Below are 21,792 nucleotides of genomic sequence, written 5' to 3'. Positions count from 1 at the left end.
CTAAGACCTAAACCTTGTTGTGATTCTTATGGGTGCTCAACTCATGAAAACATTATCATAATCCTTGTGGTTACCAAGTGTCATACAAGTGTTAAGTGTTGAAGATAATTATTTTCACATGCTATTCACATATCTTACTTTTATGTTGTTTTAAATACCGAATCTCGACTCTAAGCATACTTGAACTTTAACCCTACACATTCAATCTTCTAACCTCATCAACTCGTCAATAATTGGATAATTGGAAAGCATATGCAAACTTTGTGAGTATACTCGTATTCCCCCTTTTTACTTTTATCACTTTTGGGGTGTAACATGTTTTATCTATCAACAAACTTACACATGAACATTTTGCTTAAACACATGAACATTCCTATAACATGCTTGTATATGTGATGGCTTGATGCTTTAAACTTGGATTAATCTTATGTGTCGAATTTATCATTAACTTCGTACGAGCCAAACCGTGACATATGTAGCGCTATAGGATTAACGACCCGCCTCTTTATCTTCGGTTATGTCATGAGCATATTGCGTTTCCTTGGTTTGATATGTTAGACACATACCATGTTTAGATGTTTATCTTGAATCACATGCTTGCTATGAGGAATTGTTTAAAGCTTAGCTCTTGCTATGTATGTATCAAACTTGTATACTCGCCTTTGCTTTTGCATTGAATTGTATTTTTAAACTTGTTACAGGTTGATGATGACGATGCTATGAAAAGAAGTAGCGTTGATGCCTAGATACACATATAGACGTTTAGGTTTAATATGTTGTATCAATTTTGCTTATGTTGTTATGTATTACTTTTGGAACTTGTTGTATTTTGAATTTCTTGTAATGTTGACAATTTATCTTATGAAATGAAATCGGATTATTTAAATACTTGTCACAATTATTAGCGTTATGATGTCTCGAGCAATCTTCACACTTCGTCTCATCCCGATGTTTCCGCCATTGGTTGGGGTGTGACAGATTGGTATCAGAGCCATAACTATAGGGAATTAGGAAAAGTAGGAATGCTTTAACCTAGTCTATAGTTCTAGAGCCTTATTCGTACGCTTTGCTTGAAACTACTTGTAAGCATATGTGTCACTTATGTGTTAACACTTAACATGCTATACTTATTTTTATTATGTGTTAATACTTGTTTCATCGTTTTATCCTTTATGTGTGTTCTTGACATACTTTTTATGCGTTAATATTCGTTTCATCAATTCACTTTTATTGTGATATTCTTGACATGTTATACTTGTTTGTTTAATCTTTAATATACACTTCCCTCATGCATTTTACTCGATTTTTTTTCTTAAACTCGAAGACACTCATATTATACGAACGAGACGAGTTTACCAAAATAGGCGTGAAACCCACAATTTGGTAAACGACTCTCACCCCGCTTGATTCTATTTTTCGCACGAAATTCACCATTAAGTTAGGAGTGAAATCCACATCTTAACGGAAATTTCAAATTTAAATTCTAGTGGACGCTCGTCAAAGTGTTGAAATTAAATTTTGACCCGACGAGTACCAACCACACTTAGGATACGAAATCGCCAAGTTAGGGGTGAAACCCGCACCTTGTCGACTAGTTCCACTCCTTGATTTTTTTAATCTCTCCAAGTCTCGAAATTTCGATTGATTTGGGACATGTAGTTACCGGAAGGGTAAATACCATTAATCGACTTGTCGGCGAGAGTATTCCACCTATTAGGCCAAAGCATGCTCCCCAAACTCAAAAGATTTTTCGACCACTTTGGTTAGTCAAAGTTCCATTTTGGAACACTCCAAACTTTGGTCAAACATGTGTTCCTATTGTTCATTTTATACGATGCAATCTTTCAACCTCGAGTTACCTTCGATTTCTCTTTTCACACGCACAACATATTGAACCTTTTCGATACATTTATATATGCATGATTTTCATATAATTTAAATTCATATTCCTTGTAACAACTAGTGGAGACGTATCATCGAGATTGGAGTGATTTCCTTACCTTGACGATTAACTCCACTCCCCTTTCTAAAAAAAAAACGACCTCACCAACGAGTTAGGGGTGATTCCCTTACCTAGGTGATCGTTACCAAAACGTCTCTTCAAAATATCTTATTATGCAAACTCGACCATATTTTATACCCAAATTGTTTAATGTTATTCAAAATACCCACTCATACCGATTTCAAAATACATTGTTTTATCAAACGTACTTCTTATTCTACAATCTATTTTCACTCAACTCATATACGCGAGATTCATAATCATGTCTTAAAACGTTTTATTGCTCGAACTTCAAAACCTTACGAAATGCTACCTATCAATTTAATCGGCTCAATGAAACTCTTGCCCATGAACTTCATATTCGACTTAATCACTAAAACATGCTCACCTTCTACTTTTAATCAAAATCCAACCAACCTTTCTCAAATACTTATAAGATCTTATAGAAGTTATATGATTGTTTTACCAAATACCCTTTTTAACATCAACAAATCATTTGTTAATTTTTTTTTATCACTAAGTGCTTTTGCTAAATTTCCCTTCTAAGTCTAATTTTGATTCGACAAACTCAACGTTTTGTTTAAACAACTATACATGTACATCGTCATACACGTTTTAGTCAATATCTCGCGATAACACCATTTATATCGTTCGTATCTACATACTTAGCCCTTCTAATCCGCAATGTCTCAACGTACACCATACACGCAATATTTATTTTTCATACCTACACCTATGTTCATACGTTTTATGCTTGTACTTATACACATACTACTTATACGTTTTACGTTTCTGCTTGTACACATACTACTTACATGTTTTGTGTTTATGCTCATACATACATGCGTATTCGTACTTAAACTTATGCTCATACTTTCATCCTTACTCATGATTCATACATTCGTACCTATACGCGAGCGTAACCCGAGGGATTCGCTTGCGTGGGTCCCACACATACTTAAGCATGGACCTGCTTATATACTATATCCTTGTACGTGCACATTCTAAATTTTTTTTTTGTATACCCCGATTCATACACAACTAGTACAAGCTATGCGGATCATGCAACGATCAAAATAATCACGGGTGCACACGGGGTTATAGTGATGGGCGTATGAGAACCATAGAGTGTGCTACTGCGTATGGTAATACACAGAACGTGACATGACCCCGAAGACGAAACGGATGTAACATGGTCAAAACATGGTGGATACGCCGCTGGTACTTCCTATATATAAGTGTTTTCACCATGTTACCAAACTTTCGTAAAACGTGCCATGAGAAATTCAGTGTTTTACAGACCTCTTGGACCTAATACAAGCTTTAAACAACTCACAAACGCATTACGTCCGATTATCCATGACGAGACTTCATCTTTAACATGCAACTTTCATCTATCAAATACCCATATCATTCATATACTTGCATTCATTTAGTGTCAATTGTTCACCCCATACTCCTATTATTCTCCATTATCCTTTCTTTCATATGAACCCCGTTCGCAATCACGCTTGTTTAAACATTCAAATCCTAACTTATCTCATTACCTTTAAAACCGTCTTCCTATTCTTTACTCTTATGTAAATGTACTTAGTATACCTTTAACAAATCTTTTCGTTACTCTCAATAAACAATTTTTACGAAAATGTGATTTTTATACTATCCTTTAGACTCCCCATGCAAACTACCACACTTTTCATCAAAATACTAAACGCATTATACGAAAGTTATACTTCTTGGATATCATATTTTAAAGATACCTCTCCATTCTGAGACATTCAAACTTATTTAAACTCCTTTGCCTATGCGCACGCATACACGTTTTACCTATGCTTAAATGCCTCAACTCATTTTAGTCAAACAAATTCCTATCCTATCGTTCTTCAAAATTCCGTACTTTTCTAAACGTTTCAAAACTCCCAAGTCTCGATTCTTTTAGCCAAAATGCTTTTTCTCCAAGGTCTTCCTCTTGAATAAATTTCGGGACGAAATTTCCTAAAGGAGGGGAGACTGTAACGCCCTGCTTTTTCATACTTTCCATAATTAGAAAGCTCGACTTGTAACGCTATTTTTGGAAATCTTGTATTATTGTAGTCGTCTTTTCGTTGTAAAATCCGAGACTTGGATCATAAATAAAATTCGTATTTCTTTAAATTCACCATCTACATATTCATACATGTTCATACGTTCGAATTCATTGTACATCGAATCCTTATTTGTAATTCATACTTATACGATACTTATTCACGATGCATGTCCATGCTTGTCCTTAAATTTTTGATACCTAAAAACCCCTAATAATATGCTTATTTATACAACTGTTAATCATCTAATATGTGACATATACTTGTCACTTACAAACATGTTACATACTTGTACATTACACTCTTTACCTAGTTAAATCATGTTTTATTTCATATTTCACCTTGTTACAAGTTAGGGGAAACATTGTTGCATATTATTACACAACTTAATTAACAAAATTACTCATTATAATGTTTTTTAAAAAAATAAAAGAAATATGGCAGCCCCAATTCAGCAAAATTCAGCCCCATATAGTTGGGTTTTGTGGGCTAGTTTCAAGGTGTAACCCCTTCTAAACACTTCCAAAGCCCAACCCATTGAAACCCTAATCCTTCCCCCTATAAATACCACTTATAACCAGCCTCCCTACCACTTTTGCAACACTAAAAACTCTCAAAACATCCTCCAAACCGTAGCTGAAAGCAAGGGTTCGAGCAGATTGACACCCCTTCACGAAAATGAGCATAACTCACTCAATTCTTATCCGATTCACTCGATTCTTTTTCCTACTACTTTGTATTGACCTTATCTACGTTTCCATGGGTTTTTCACAGTAAATAAGTCCCTGGAACTCCGGCAAAAAGGCTCCAAAGTCCACTGATTGTTTTTGTTTTCATGAAATCCTTGTTATTTCTTACCAAACTTGAGTCTATCTCATCTCAAACCTATGTCCTAATGCTTACAACCTCACTTATGGTTGGTTAAGCTTAAAAACAAGGTTGAGACACTATAAATCAGAGGTTAAAACCTCAAATACTTTCTGTTTTGTTAGGGTATTTAACCCACAAATCATGTCAAGCTTAGATCTTGATAAATGAGTGATTATGGAACAACTTGGGTTGTCCTACATACAATCCTCACATGATTTGATGATTTCTCTATAGTTAGGTTGTTTATGTTATTGTGCTAATCCTAGTTCGTGACCCTCCTTGGTTGTTTTTACATCAAGGGAAGTGGTGAACATTCAAGGGGTTCCTAAATGGAAGCATGTTCTTCCTACCCCATACATGACATCTATGATAACACGAGGTGCCTAAATGAAGATCCTAATCTTCTACCTCCTACTTGAATTATTGGACTAAATAATATGTAGTACTTAACCTAGATATATATATATACACTCATCTGAACCTTTGATGTTGAACTTGTGTTTATATGTTAAAGTAGTAGAACATCACCTAAGACCTAAACCTTGTTGTGATTCTTATGGGTGTTCAACTCATGAAAACATTATCATAACCCTTGTGGTTACCAAGTGTCATACAAGTGTTAAGTGTTGAAGATAATTATTTTCACATGCTATTCACATATCTTACTTTTATGTTGTTTTAAATACCGAATCTCGACTCTAAGCATACTTGAACTTTAACCCTACACATTCAAGCTTCTAACCTCATCAACTCGTCAATAATTGGATAATTGGAAAGCATATGCAAACTTTGTGAGTATACTCGTATTCCCCCTTTTTACTTTTATCACTTTTGGGGTGTAACATGTTTTATCTATCAACAAACTTACACATGAACATTTTGCTTAAACACATGAACATTCCTATAACATGCTTGTATACGTGATGGCTTGATGCTTTAAACTTGGATTAATCTTATGTGTCGAATTTATCATTAACTTCGTACGAGCCAAACCGTGACATATGTAGCGCTATAGGATTAACGACCCGCCTCTTTATCTTCGGTTATGTCATGAGCATATTGCGTTTCCTTGGTTTGATATGTTAGACACATACCATGTTTAGATGTTTATCTTGAATCACATGCTTGCTATGAGGAATTGTTTAAAACTTAGCTCTTGCTATGTATGTATCAAACTTGTATACTCGCCTTTGCTTTTGCATTGAATTGTATTTTTAAACATGTTACAGGTTGATGATGACGATGCTATGAAAAGAAGTAGCGTTGATGCCTAGATACACATATAGACGTTTAGGTTTAATATGTTGTATCAATTTTGCTTATGTTGTTATGTATTACTTTTGGAACTTGTTGTATTTTGAATTGCTTGTAATGTTGACAATTTATCTTATGAAATGAAATCGGATTATTTAAATACTTGTCACAATTATTAGCGTTATGATGTCTCGAGCAATCTTCACACTTCGTCTCATCCCGATGTTTCCGCCATTGGTTGGGGTGTGACATTGAATGCCATCAATTATCCTCTTATCGAGAACCTGCACAATGTTGTTCCACACGCCACCAAGCGATTTTTTAACAGGAAAGGAATCTCCGCAACTCCTATTGCCGTGAAGAGCCTCAATAATATTATTCCATAACTTGTTTTTCTTAATAAGGAATCTCCATCCCCATTTTGGCCAAAAGAGCCGTATTTATGTTTTTTTAACTTACTTAAACCAAGACCACCGTTCTTGATAGGAAGAGAGACTCTATCCCAAGCAACCCAATGTATTTTCTTCACTGAACCGTAACCACCCCAAAGGAAATTCCTTATCTTTGCTTCTAAATCACTGATAACTTTAATCGGGGCTTTATACAAAGAAAAGTAATAATTGGGGAGGCTTTCCAAAACAGCTTTGATGAGAGTAATTCTACCACCGATCGACAACATATTCGTTTTCCATTTAGCAAGCCGAGCGTAAAAAATATCGTAATTCGGTTTCCAGTTGTTAATTCTATTCATGTTGGCCCCCACCATGAGGCCAAGATATTTAAAAGGGAAAACTCCTGCCTGACAACCCACAATCTCCGCCATACTAGATAACACATCCAAATGAACACCGATAGCATAAATGTTAGACTCATTGATATTAATCTTAAGCCCCGAACAGATATGAAAAACCCGGAGGATACGCACCACATTCTTAATATTTATATCTGACCATTCCCCAAGAATTATAGCATCGTCCGCATATAGTAAATGAGTCACACTAAGGCCATTCGGAATTTGAATCCCCGTGAAGATATTTAGACTTCTAGCTTTGTCAAACATGCAAGAAAACATCTCCATAACTAAGATAAAAAGAAAAGGAGAGATAGGATCCCCCTGTCTTAACCCTTTATGGCACTGAAATTCGAAAGTCGGGGATCCGTTCACCAACACCGATGATCTAGCCGATTCCAGAATCCCTTTAATCCAGAAACACCACTTGTTCGGAAAACCCATCTGACCCATAGCTGAGATAAGGAAGTTCCAATTAACATTGCCATATGCTTTCTCGAAATCAATCTTCAAAAAGAACGCTTTCTTCTTATTTTTCTTACCCCAATTAGTGATTTCATTTATAAGAAGCAGACCGTCGAGAATTTAATTGTCTTTGATGAAAGCCGACTGAACTTCGGAGATCATAGAACCAATAACCTTTTTAAGCCGGTTGGCAAGGACTTTAGACACCACTTTACTTATAATACCAATAAGATTGATAGCACTGTAGTTGTTTAGCTCAACAGGATCTTTTATTTTTGAGACCAGAGTTATAAACGAATGTCCGCCTCCGACACTAATCTTCCCACAGTCAAAGAACTCATCCATAATATCTTTGAAGTCTTTGTCGAATAAATACCAGAATTTCTTAATAAACTTCACATTAAAACCATCAGGGTCGGGCGCTTTATCATCCCCACAATCATTAACCGCATCTTTTATTTCGGCCATCAAAAAAGGCATGGTTAGCAACTCCTTCTCCTCTTGCTTAAATTCCTTAGTGTTTTCACATAACAGGTTAGGCCTAACCCGATATCCGTCACTAAAGCGCTCTCGAAAGAATCTCATCACCTCACTTTTAATTTTATTCGGTTTAGTGATCCAGCTACCATTTGATTTCAGACCTGGGATCTTATTGGAAGCCCTCCTCATATTAACATGAGTGTGAAAAAATTTGGTGTTTTTGTAGCCCTCAAGCACCCATTGATGTCTGTCGTTATGGACATGCAAAAACCTAATTAACCTAGGTAGCTAGGGTAAGCAGGGTATCGAATCCAGATGAGTCTGTGGTTAATGCTAATTATTATTTGTTTGTAAATATTTGAATTACTTTGAGAATTTGCTAGAAAACCATAAACAATAACTTTGAGATTGTAAAAACAATTATAGAAAAAACGTGGTCACTCCGGGATTTTGATTCTGTAATTACTAATAACCTATTTTGATTTTATTAGATGCTGTTGATTAAATAGTAAATCTATCACCTGTTCCAATTACCTATGCAGTTCAAAATCTTAATATTAATTGATCAGATAAATACTAAAACAAACATACATAGAAATCATTCAATCAACAAAAGCATAATTGGATTCAAAACATAATTATAACTCTGACTGTCACTCAGGATTTGTCTATCACACAAATAATATAATCATGTAAATAGTCGGTTGTCACCCGACTACAAATCCAAATCTCAATACAAAACAGAAACTAGAATTAAAAGTGTCTCACAAGAATCATTCACCCGAAGTGTCCACAAGAGATTTAGCTGCTCATGATAGGTTGTTGATCTTCAATAGCTTCGTCGAAAGTTGAACTCCTTGTCGTCAAAGATCTGATGAACATCTTTTTCGTTTGTGAATTAATTTCCCCCAAAATCTGCCCAGCCGCCAACTATCTCAAAAGGTCGGCCCACATGAATTGATGTTAAAGCCCATGTGATGTTGGCCCATGTGATGTTGGCCCATGTGAGAATGATAATGTATTTGACTTTGTTTCCAATCGGCCCCCAAAGACTTCACGTGTGCATGTGCGAGTCCCAATCCTCTTTTGCGATGAGGTGATGATGATGTATGATTTGTTGACTAAAGAGATGATTTCCTTCAATCCAACTCCTTTTTTTCTCCCTAGGCTCGTTGACGTGTCTGCTATCAAAACCCAAGATTCACATGTGCGGCCCAACAACCCTCTATTGTTGTGATGATGTGTGTTGGCTGCCCCCTATTCGGCCCAACATGGATGCATGTGCTTAGAAGTCCAACAACAATGATGATGTTCTCCAAAGCCCAAATGGCCCTTGCACGTGAGTATTGGCTCCCAATGTTGTCTCAAAGTCTTGTCTGCATGTATAACAAGAAGTCCACCGTCAAAAGATGATGATGATGTTCGCTAATGTTGATGATGAATTGATATTATGGCTGCCAAGATGTCACGTGAATCCTTTAGTTCAATCTTGGATATCAGTTGCCACCTTGTATTAATGATACCCATTCAATATATATTATATTCCCCTTTTATGGTTAGGGTATTAAACCCTTTAAATGCTGCTCACAGCTCAATCCATGCACTGACGTATATTGTCTACCATAAGCTACGTTCTCAAACGTAAGCTACGCTTTATATCTTCTGTGAAGATGACGGCTCCCTCAATTTCTTCAATTTCATCTTTCATTTAATTACCACTCACCCCTTGAACTTCATTCATGCACCTTTTTCTTGTATATTCAAGTTATTTCTCAACCCGAACAAGTCCCGAATGATGTGATTCACTTGATTATTATTCCTGGTTGTTTCACTTCATCACCAAACGTTATAACTTCACCGAATTATGTGATTCACCTGTAAAACCACATACTTGCATAGTAAACATATTCAACGCGTATAATCACGTAAAACACATTAAAACACGTTATCTAATACACATTAAGGCTCGTGTTTCACACTCTCCATCACATCCCCACACTTATCATTGATTGTCCTCAAGCAACCATTACAAACATTACTCACCTTATTAACAAATCACCATTAAATTCCTTACCGAACTAACAATTTAAGGTCCCAAGTCATACCCATCCCATAGACTGACACAATCGAGATTGACAATCTGACAGATAAGTGATTCGCATTTAAACAATCTAAGACTTGCCTAACTAACACTAACATGCTTATATTACTACACACATGCCACACGCCCCTCACAATAATCACTCCTCTCGGTTTTAATCAAGACTAGCGTGTAATGTGCTAGTATAAATTTCACTCAAAACCAAATATGCTACTTTGTAATCATAAGCTTGTATAGCAATCACACCTCCACTGTATCAAATAATGTAACACATATCAAAAGGACTTTCGGGTTTTGGGTTAAAGGTAAAGGTAGGAGTATATTTTTGGGTTTTTATATTTATTTGGCGAACACAAAAGAATACCAAACCATGGCAACTTATTCACAATAACACTAACACATGGGTTATTTTCGACCCATTTATATAACACAACATAATAATACTTTTATTTTTTTCTTTTTCTTTCTATTCTCTTTTTTTTTTTTTCATTTCATTTTTTTTATTTTTTTTAAACAAATATCTAACACATAATTGTCATTCATGGTTAGTAATCAAACGGGTCAAACGAGGTGTACCAAACGAAAGGTATAAGGCTCAACATAGTTAACTAAGGTGGGTGGAATCAACAGTAAACAAATAACACAATAGAAGGGATCCTAATGCCTTTATCATTTATGTGTAAACGTTTAAGCACAGTCTCGATACGTATCACAAGTTCTAACACAAAGCAACATATGGCCTACTCTCAACAAATGAACATGTATAGTAATTCAATTAACAATCTAGTAGGCTCAAATATCTCACCGAACAAAAGGAATATAGGTTGCCGACACGTAGCATGTGTAATTCCTAAAGCATGTTACCCCTAGTTAGGCATCTCTTTTTAATTATTCTCTAAAACAACTGTCAGATATACTCTCATGAAACTTAAAGGGACAACCATGACTAGGGATCTAAGTTAGTTTAATATCAGTAGGAACCCTTTAGCAATTGAAAGTGTCAGTTTTCATGAATTTCAAGCATACTCGAGACAAAAATTTTCAATTTTTACCAATTTCAACCAATTCAAGCATTTAAGATCATCAATCCTACCAACCCTCTCTCGAGTTACCGCATCCCCACACTTGGGATACATTGTCCCCAATGTATGGTGCAATTTATAGTCATAACCCGAGAGATACCACCCTACAAACAATGAACGGCTAACACCTATACGACTCGACACATAAAACCACTCCTAACACAAAGAAGTTCACACCGCCAAATACACAAAAACAAATAAAACACAGGATAGATAAACACATGCACCTGATCATGTGTCTGTAATGATGCAGTTGTTGTGCTTTAACTAGAACATACGCATCCAGGGATTCTCTGATATCTCACTGAGGATGTTGCCAAACATCCCCCAACATCCCCACACTTGATTCATTGCATCCATGAAGATGGAACGTAGAAACCTGTCAAAACACAAACACACCAAAACGAAACCAAACCAAAATACAATACTCTACATCCTCGGGCTGCCTCCCAAGAGCGCTAAGTTTAATGGTCTTCAGCCAGATCGTACCTGATATGCTCAAGGTGGTTCAAATGGCATCGTTCGTGCAAAGCACACTTGTGCTGGTGAATGGTTAGTATCCCACTGCCATCCTTCACTCCATATGGCATCCAAATGATCCGGGTTATTGAAATCTATCGACTGTGAGAATTCACCCTTAATTTTCCTCGTGGGCTTCTTCTTTTCCTCCAACTGTGAGAACTCACCCATATTCACCTCAAGTGGTCTCTTCTTGGATTTGGTTGCATCCTTTGGTGACTCCTTTTCTAACTTGACTGAACGCTTTTTGTTTCTCATCTTGAGCCACCACGGTGATTTGACCACTTTATCCTTCACAACCTTTTCATCTTTAGACCTGTCAATCATAGCAACACTCTCTTTTGGGACATCCTCATTAATTGGAGGATGACACTTATTAGCAATATTAGAATAAGCACAAGTGTGAGACATAAAGTTTAAGGAAAACTTACGTGACCCGAAGACCATATTTACTGTATTAGCATTGCAATCAATGATAGCCTTCGCAGTTTCCAAAAATGGCCGACCTAAGATAACTGGCGGTTGTCCTTCAACATTGGATGGCGTGTGGTCCACAACTAGGAAATCTTCAGGGTAATAACAATCGCCTACTCTTATAGCAATTCCTCTCAGCATCCCCCTAGATGGTTTCCTTGACCCGTCTGCAAGCAAAATCGTGGTGTCCACCTCTTCAAGCTCACCAAAATCATATTCATCAAACACTCGACCTGCCAATATGCTTATGCTTGCCCCATGATCCATCAATGTCCTATCAGTCTTGAACTCACCCAACTGGACTGGGATCATAGGCCCATTCTCCTCTTCATCTTCAACACTTGTAACCAAACGGATTGCACCACTTGTCATATTTAAACGGACGGGTGAATCATTATCATCAACTATTACCCGTGCAGGAGTTACTGCCTCTACATCTGATTCTTCAATGCAAACCTCATCTTGGGACTCCGCGATTGACTCGGATATTTGAGATTGTGAGTCCACTTGATTGTTGCTTCCTAACCTCTCGGACTCTCTTTTAACCCGCTCATTGCATAGTGCATTTATTACTTCACCTAACTTGACTACATCTTCATAAATCTGATATATATCAGGGATGTCTTGGGCGTAACTTGATGAGTCATATTCATTAAAATGACCATTGCCTCCATAACCAGAGTCCTCAAAATATTTTGATTTTCCATTACAACTCCAATCTGGCTTGTACCGGTGACCATCATCCATCTCATAACCACTGTACTCCCAATTTGGATCATGATTGTAGTCCATATCATCGATCTCTTCTTGATATCTATGTTGATAAGAATAACCCTGGTAACCCTCATCTTTTTTGTTTTTGCATGCGTTGGGACCATACCCACTCATCAAGTTCAGCCTTACTCTCGAACATTGGGCATATGAATGCCCAATGTCCTTGGCACCCACACCTTGTGCATGAAACATATTCTTTATATTCCCAACTCATATTTCCTGCACAAGTAGCAAACGAAAAGCAGTACCGAACAAAAAGAAAACAAAGACAAAAGTGAAAGAAAAAAAAAACAAACTAACTAGAAAAGGCAAATACTTTTTGGATTTTTTTTTGTAAAACGAAAGCAAACAAATAAAACTAAACTAAACTAGCACTAAGCGCACGACTCCCCGGCAACGGCGCCATTTTGATGTCTGTCGTTATGGACATGCAAAAACCTAATTAACCTAGGTAGCTGAGGTAAGCAGGGTATCGAATCCAGAGGAGTCTGTGGTTAATGCTAATTATTATTTGTTTGTAAATATTTGAATTACTTTGAGAATTTTCTAGAAAACCATAAACAATAACTTTGAGATTGTAAAAACAATGATAGAAAAAATGTGATCCCTCTGGGATTTTGATTCTGTAATTACTAATAACCTAGTCTTGATTTTATTGGATGTTGTTGATTAAACAGTAAATCTATCACATCTACCAATTACCTACGTAGTTCAAAATCTTAATATTAATTGATCAGATAAATATTAAAACAAACATACATAGAAATCATTCAATCAACAAAAGCATAATTGGATTCAAAACATAATTATAACTCTGACTGTCACTCAGGATTTGTCTGTCACACAAATAATATAATCATGTAAATAGTCGGCTGTCACCCGACTACAAATCCAAATCTCAATACAAAACAGAAACTAGAATTAAAAGTGTCTCACAGAATCATTCACCCGTAGTGTCCACAAGAGATTTAGCTGCTTATGATAGGTTGTTGATCTTCAATAGCTTGGTCGAAAGTTGAACTCCCTGTCGTCAAAGATCTGATGAACATCTTTTTCGTTTGTGAATTAATTTCCCCCAAAAATTTGCCCAGCCGCCAACTATCTCAAAAGGTCGGCCCACATGAATTGATGTTAAAGCCCATGTGAGAATGATAATGTATTTGACTTTGTTTCCAATCGGCCCCCAAAGACTTCACGTGTGCATGTGCGAGTCCCAATCCTCTTTTGCGATGAGGTGATAATGATGTGTCACACCCTAACCGATGGCGGAATCATCGGGGCATGGCACTGAGCGAAACAGATTGTCCAGAAGTTTCTATAACAATTATCATCACTATTCAGTTTAAATAACATGTCCCATACCGTGTCCCAAATAACAAACAAATTATTACAGATAACAACCAGTCAAATACCCTGTTCCGACAACTCAGATTTAAATAAAAACGAATAAATATTGTTCAAATGCTCCTAAAGACCCAGCCTGACAAGATCTACAGGCAACTATACTCTAGTTGCTTTTTCCTTACAGACAACTATTTGTTGGGGGCCTCTAAAGCTTTATTCTAGCCTCGCTTTCCTAGCAAGCAAACATCTTAAACACCTGTCACATACGTTAAAATAAAGTCAGTACATAAAATGTAAAGGTGAGCATACAAGTTTAATAATAGCATATAGAGTTCGAATAGTTTACGCATAACCAGCACGTACACAGAGGAAAACGAAGCATGTTAATTATCGACATGGATCTATCGATACCAATGACTGCGGGTTGACTGTCCGAGACAGTTCACAATACATGATTACCACCGTAATCCATGCAAGTAATTGTCCTTAACAACCCCCGTGTGAACGGGTGCTGAGTCCAAACTATAGTACTACGTCGTTAAGGCAGGTAGACAGCATTCCACGTGTAAACACAATCAACAAGCATTCATTTAGTCACGTAATACATGCATATTGGTTAGCGTTCAAATAACTTGAGTAGTGTGATCGGATGTGTTTTGATATAAGTAACGTATGTAACACCCAAAAGTGCTAAAAGCAAGAAGGGATCGAGTATACTCACAGCGATTGATTGATGGATTGAAGGGAGCGCTTGAGAGTAGGGTTAGCCTGAACAGTTCGATAGCGTAACGATGAATACACGTAAAATGGAAACAAACGTAAGTGGGTCGAACAGCCTGGTCGATCGAACAGCAGGTTCGATCGAACAGGTTGTTCGTTCGGCTGGACAGTCCGTTCGGACAGTCTGTTCGATCGGCCGGTAGGCTCGATCGGCTGGACTGTTCATGTGGATTGTTTCTTCCTTTGAGTAGGATGTGTTTGTGTATGATGGTTTGACCTTTTGAAGTTTTCGCTGTAGTATTTGAGAACATTGAAGTGTTCTTACCTTTCAGGTCGATCGATCAAACGGTCTGTTCGATCGGCCGGCTTAACCGATCGGTCAGGAACTTCAGTAGTAGTCCTCAGCAGGATGTCACTCGATCGAACAGCATACTCGATCGAACAACATGCTCGATTGGGTGGCATTCCAATACGTCGAACGAATTGTAAATCGATTAAGGGTTGAAGCATAGTATCTCATGATCGGATGAGTAATGTTATCAAACAGTTCGTTCGATCGAAGATCACCTCGTTCAATACTATACTTCATAGAATTGTCAAATTGTGGGACCATATACTAGCCGATCGGCTGGCCTGGTTGATCGGCTGACATGTCCGATCGGTTGGGCTGTTCATTCGAACATCCTAACCGTTCGGTCAGCATCCTGACCTGGTCGGCCTGCTCGTCTAACACTTGACTGTTCTGTTGATTTGACGTTATATTGAGGTAGTTTGTCAACGAGCTAAACCATGGAACTTTCATTCTTACTTGTCTCTCCTGCTCGGACAGGAATCACCCAAGTCTGGCCGGTAAACTGTTCGGAACGATAGTTTGATGTTTATCCCAAAGACGGTGAACCTCGTAGATAGAATCCGAATCTTGAACCACTCATCCACTAGAATGATCGGTGAGTTGACTCAAGCTCCGTTTCTACCGGTTTGAAGGCATTGAGTGTAAAAGAGTTGAAAGAAAGTTGGAAATCTTCCTTTCAATCCTTTACATCATGTGAATGTTTAGATCCGTGATAGATCTTAGCTTGTTTATGTGGAAATCGGTTAGATCCGAGCTATTCATGGTAGATTAAGGCCAAAACATGATGTTCTTGAAGAACACCATGATGACATCATCCTAGAATGCTTAGATCTTGATGATTTCATGGTTAGAAATCAAGATTCGAAAGACAAAAAGGTGTAGGAGTGTGCATTGATCAAGGAAGTACAAGATTTAGGATGAAAAGTTACCGAAATTGGAAGAAATCTGAGAAAAGGTGAGGAGCACGAGCTGGTCGGTCAGAGAGTTTCCAAAAGTGGAAAGAATGACAATGACAGCCCTATTTATAGGCTCCAAAAGAGGAAAGGGCTGGCCGATCGACCAGGCATCCCGATCGGACAGCCTGCTCGATCGGACAGTTCGTCCGATCGGCTGGGCTGTTCGATCGGCTGACAGCCTGCTGTTCGATCGGCTGACAGCCTGATCAATCAACAGCCTGGTTTGAGTGCTCGGTGCAACGATTTTCGATATTTCGATTTCGATTTCGATTGGAGACGATACGAGTATGATAGAGTTTCCTATTCAAATTACTTTCAGTCCTAACTACTATATCTAACATACAATCATCTATATTTCGCCCTATCCTTACGTTACCATTCGCCATAATTCGATTTCGATTGCATTCGATTTGAGTTCCGAGTTTCGATTCGAGTTTCGATTGATTCGATTGATCACCACACAAAACGTAAAGTAACACGCACAGGTAACACATAAGGCACACACACACACACACGTATAATAACAACCAAAGTTCGCGTAATTCGAGATTCGAGTTCAATGATGGTTAGATCGGTTTGATTACTGATTAGTTAACTTTATCGCATTGTTACTTCCTACTATTCACATTCGTAAATCGGTTCGCGTTAATTAAACATTCGATTACTTCGATTCCTTAGATTAACAACACTTACTCCACATAATACAAATAAAACATAAAATAGACTACTTACAGTCAAAGAAGTCAAAGTTGACTTGGACTTTGAGTTTGACTTTGATATTCGAAAACACGGGGTGTTACATGATGTATGATTTGTTGACTAAAGATGATGATTTCCTTCAATCCAACTCCTTTTTTTCTCCCTAGGCTCGTTGACGTGTCTGCTATCAAAACCCAAGATTCACATGTGCGGCCCAACAACCCTCTATTGTTGTGATGATGTGTGTTGGCTGCCCCCTATTCGGCCCAATATGGATGCATGTGCTTAGAAGTCCAACAACAATGATGATGTTCTCCAAAGCCCAAATGGCCCTTGCACGTGAGTATTGGCTCCCAATGTTGTCTCAAAGTCTTGTCTGCATGTATGACAAGAAGTCCACCATCAAAAGATGATGATGATGTTCGCTAATGTTGATGATGAATTGATATTATGGCTGCCAAGATGTCACATGAATCCTTTAATTCAATCTTGGATGTCAGTTGCCACCTTGTATTAATGATACCCTTTCAATATATATTATATTCCCCTTTTATGGTTAGGGTATTAAACCCTTTAAATGCTGCTCACAACTCAATCCATGCACTGCCGTATATTGTCTACCATAAGCTACGTTCTCATACGTAAGCTACGCTTTATATCTTCTGTGAAGATCACGGCTCCCTCAATTTCTTCAATTTCATCTTTCATTTAATTACCACTCACCCCTTGAACTTCATTCATGCACCTTTTTCTTGTATATTCAAGTTATTTCTCAACCCGAACAAGTCCCGAATGATGTGATTCACTTGATTATTATTCCCGGTTGTTTCACTTCATCACCAAACGTTGTAACTTCACCGAATTATGCGATTCACCTGTAAAACCACATACTTGCATAGTAAACATATTCAAAGCGTATAATCTCGTAAAACACATTAAAACACGTTATCTAATACACATTAAGGCTCGTGTTTCACACTCTCCATCACCCATCTTGTTCTCGACTTTTGTTTCATATCCTCCCACTTATTTGCCCCGTGGTTCATCACTACTTTATTATTTTCCACATACGCCCATTCCTCTACCTCGTTCAAGTCCTGATCCTCCATAATGATTTCTAAATCTTCTAACTCTTCTTCCGCTTTTATAACCATTTCACTTTCTTTTTTCATAAGATCAGCTCTCCAAAATTTGAGAGCATTCCTAATCGCACCGAATTTCCTCATTAACTTAATATCCACAGGCCCACTACTAACCTCCTGCAGATCAACCACTCTCTCAGCCGTCTCCTGGAAACCAACTTTCCTCATCCATGAGTTAAACACTCTAAAAGGCTTGGCCCCAAAATTCTTATTGACAATAGTGAGAACCAATGGACAATGATCAGAATGTTTGAAAGAGAGGCCTCTCAAACAAGCTTCAGGCCATTTGTGAAAAAAGTTCGGGCACACCAAGAAACGATCAATCTTGCTTAATTTCCTACCATTGTCTCTGATGCATGTGAATCTTCTCCCTTTTAAATCATACACCACAAGCCCAGCAGCGTGTATAAATTCATTAAAATTCCTAGCACACGTGTTCTTAAAACTCGAATTTTTACACTCCTCATGCCACCGCACAGCATTAAAATCACCAGCAATAACCCACAATCCTGCAAAACCGTCCATCGCCCCTCTAATCTTATTCCATAGGATCAACTTATCCGAAGTTTTTTGAGGGGCATACATGTTTATTATGTTTATCATCTCCTGACTCCCTTTAATTCTCCCATTCACAAGCAAAAAATTCCTGTCCTTAACAGAGCTAATCATCTCAAAAATCCCTTTATCCCAAACACAAAGAAGACCTCCCGATAGACCCGACGCCTCGACACCTTCGACACCACACTCCTGATTTCCCCAAAGTTTAGCACAATTTAAATTCGACATATTCTCCTGTTTAGTTTCTTGAATAAGAAAAAAATCAACCTTGTTTCTCACTTTTAACTCCTTAATCCATCCTTCCTTTACAGACCCCTCGATCCCTCTAACGTTTAAAGACAGGAAATTCATTAACTAACCACATTGATGCCTTCTTCAATCAGAGCCTCCTTAACCAACCTGATGTGATCGTTGAGATCCGCACCGACCAAATTCCTGATTTTGATAGTTTCTTCATGCTCATTTGGAACCACCTCAACCTTGTGTAAATTTTCCTGTGTATCGCCAACAAGGGTATCCCCAGAGCTGCTTTCGAGATCATCAGTATTTGAAACCACCTTCATATTAAGGTCAAAAAGATTATTAAAGTCTAGTGACCTTCCCACTGAGTTACCATTTTCGATACAAACATTGTTGATAACAACATTTTGGGCCGGGACATTAAAAGTGTCAAAAGTTTCATCCAGATCCAATCTAGAGCGTTTTTCGGGCCTAGTGCAACTGTCTGGGTTTATTTGTTTGGGCCCCTTCCTATGTTTGTCCTTCAATAAATCAAAATGATTTTTCTTTATTCTAAGATGTTGTGCCTTGGAACCAACATTAATATTGCAGCCGTTATACTCTTGGAAATTAATCCCCACTATTTTCCCTAGTAAATTCAAAAGATCCATCTTCCCCATTAACACCAGCCTTTTTTCGAGACACAAAAGGAATGTCAGCCGCCTCATTCACTTCTCTTTCCTCATGATTCTCCTCCTCGTGATCCGAGTCCACATGCATGCCCACGCTGTTCCTTGACTTTTCAACTTCTTGGTCATTTTCTGACTCATCTGACGACGATGAATCAACTTCCCCCTCACCGTCTCCGGTAGCCGGATCCGACCGCACATCTTCGAAAAAACAGTCCGGAACCCAGTTGTCCATTTCCATTACCCAAACTTTAAACTTCCTATTTTTCCAACTGAGAGTAGCCGAACTTGAAATTCTTGAGCCCTCATCCACAAGGATTCCGACACATGTTGTCGAAAGATCCCAGTCATTTGGGGACAATTGAGCCCCCTTAACGACTTTCCGAACAAAGACGCCACGTCGTCGAAAACCTTATTTTCAGCCAGGTGTAACGGTATGCCATGAAATTTTAGCCAAGCCAATCTCTCATACGCCATTGTTTGTCCAGCCCATAAGTCAAGCGATACGAACTACTCCTTCCACAGATTAACATTAAGAATAAGATTCGAAGCCTCAATCTCGTCTTCGAATACAAGCAACAAATTCAGTCCCCCCAAGTAAAAAAGTCTGTAACCTTCGATACCCGCCACCTTAAGTTTCTCCTTCAAGCTAATTAAAACCTCAACGTCTTTAGCCCTACCCACCACCGATCTACCTTGTAAATCGAAGAAAGCACTCGTCTCCCCATGAACTTCAACCACCTTATCAGTGTCCATAGATTCCTCCTCCTTCCTCTTTAAGTCATGCTTTTTGTTCATGAGAACCGAACTGTATGAACAACCATTCCTGATGAAAGCCTCCTTCCGAAAATTATAGATTAAGATTGTTGGTAACCTTCTCATCCTTCCGAGGCAATGGCTGGACGTTGTCAGTCTGAAATTTTCTCTCCTCATCCACACCGTTTTCTCTAGCGAACCTCGCCCGATTAATCTTGAGTTTGCAGCCCCTGAGCTTAATACCTTGAAGTCCCCTTTCTAACTCTTTCCAGTCTTTAACCCCTTTAAAACTAACGAATCCAAACTTGAGACCATCTTTACTCTTCTTCCTCGCAATATATGAACCAGCTAAATCCCCATAGTTGCTGAGAATAGATTCCAAATCCCACGGTCTGCAACCGTCAGGAATATTCGCAACGTAAAATTTTGTAACAGCCGCCGCCATGACCAAGGACCAAAGAAAAGCAAAGCGAGAAAACAGACCGACCCCCCATGAAACCCAGGCCGCGAATGGATAAATCAAGGAGCCGGCTAGAAAGGAAGGATAAATCAAGAGACGCTAACAACAGCGAAACGATTAAACCTCACCCCTAGATAGATCCCATCTTCATCGAAGAGCAAACCCAGCGTTCCGGCGAGCCAAAAGAGACTGAGTGTTGCCTATGTTAACTACACATGCTCTATCCCAGCACCTTTAATTATTAGTTGATCTTTTCTTGTAGAAGGTCTTTGGGTATACTTTAACCTAACTTAACTCTACCTAAGTGACACGTCAACTTTTTTTCCTCATTTCACTTTGTCTCACTCTAAGGAAATGGTTTAACATGTTAACACATAACTCATTTAATGCACTTTAGCATTGGGTTTGTCTAAAAAAAAGAAAATAATAATCAATTTAATCTTTTAACATTGGGTTAACATGTTAACACATAACTTATTTAATGCACTTTAACACAAGGAGGAAGTGGTTTGCAATGTTAGTTAACATGTCATGTCATTGTTAACATTCTAGATGTTAGAGTACACCCTATGGCCTAATTACTTATGAGCATTAAACGTATAATTACTTATGAGTCATTAAAGGTATAGTTATGGACTTTATTTATTTAAATGAGTCATTAAACGTATAATTACTTATGAGCATAAAAAGTTAATTTGAGTGCCTAGCTGTTAACATTTTCCATTAACGTGTTGCATAAACCTCAATTAGGGTGTTGCCCGTCAATTCAATATATTATGAGGTTTGTAAATACTTTGATGATCTTGCAAATGGTAATTTTCAACTGATATTCTTAATTTGTTACGTTGCTTGATTGATGTTTTTTTTCCCTAGTGGTTATTGTTTTTCATTTTCAGATATTTATAAACTATTGAATTTTATAAAAAGAAATTATTTTTTAAAATATAAGAATACTACATTTCATAAATAAACAATTTATAAGTTCTTTAATTCTTTTAATTC

At 37.8% G+C, this 21,792-nt stretch overlaps 2 protein-coding genes across 2 annotated transcripts; both read right to left on the bottom strand.

Annotated features, from left to right (window-relative positions):
* Positions 1-7,585: 7,585 nt before the first annotated feature.
* LOC110887836 lies at positions 7,586-8,134 on the bottom strand. The gene has a single exon (XM_022135402.1). It carries the CDS (start codon positions 8,132-8,134, stop codon positions 7,586-7,588), a length of 549 nt encoding a protein of 182 aa, XP_021991094.1.
* A 9,791-nt stretch (positions 8,135-17,925) lies between these two features.
* On the bottom strand, positions 17,926-19,229 carry LOC110887835. Its single transcript, XM_022135401.1, has 2 exons — positions 19,066-19,229; positions 17,926-18,991 (listed from the first exon to the last, which is right to left on the bottom strand). The coding sequence occupies exons 1-2, from the start codon at positions 19,227-19,229 to the stop codon at positions 17,926-17,928; spliced, it is 1,230 nt and encodes a 409-aa protein (XP_021991093.1).
* Positions 19,230-21,792: the final 2,563 nt, after the last annotated feature.

This window comes from Helianthus annuus, chromosome 11 (assembly GCF_002127325.2).
Source record: "Helianthus annuus cultivar XRQ/B chromosome 11, HanXRQr2.0-SUNRISE, whole genome shotgun sequence".
NCBI classification, from domain to species: Eukaryota; Viridiplantae; Streptophyta; class Magnoliopsida; order Asterales; family Asteraceae; genus Helianthus; species Helianthus annuus.
Note: the sequence above shows the minus strand (reverse complement) of the source record. Positions and strands in the feature narration are given on the sequence as shown.

What these genes read in the sequence shown, in the direction of transcription:
- LOC110887836 (XM_022135402.1), bottom strand. Translation starts at nt 8,134, where the DNA reads ATGAGGAGGGCTTCCAATAAGATCCCAGGTCTGAAATCAAATGGTAGC.
- LOC110887835 (XM_022135401.1), bottom strand. Translation starts at nt 19,229, where the DNA reads ATGAAGGTGGTTTCAAATACTGATGATCTCGAAAGCAGCTCTGGGGAT. An exon ending in GATCTCAACGATCACATCAG is followed by an intron (nt 18,992 to 19,065) that starts GTTGGTTAAGGA and finishes TTTAAACGTTAG; the next exon opens with AGGGATCGAGGGGTCTGTAA.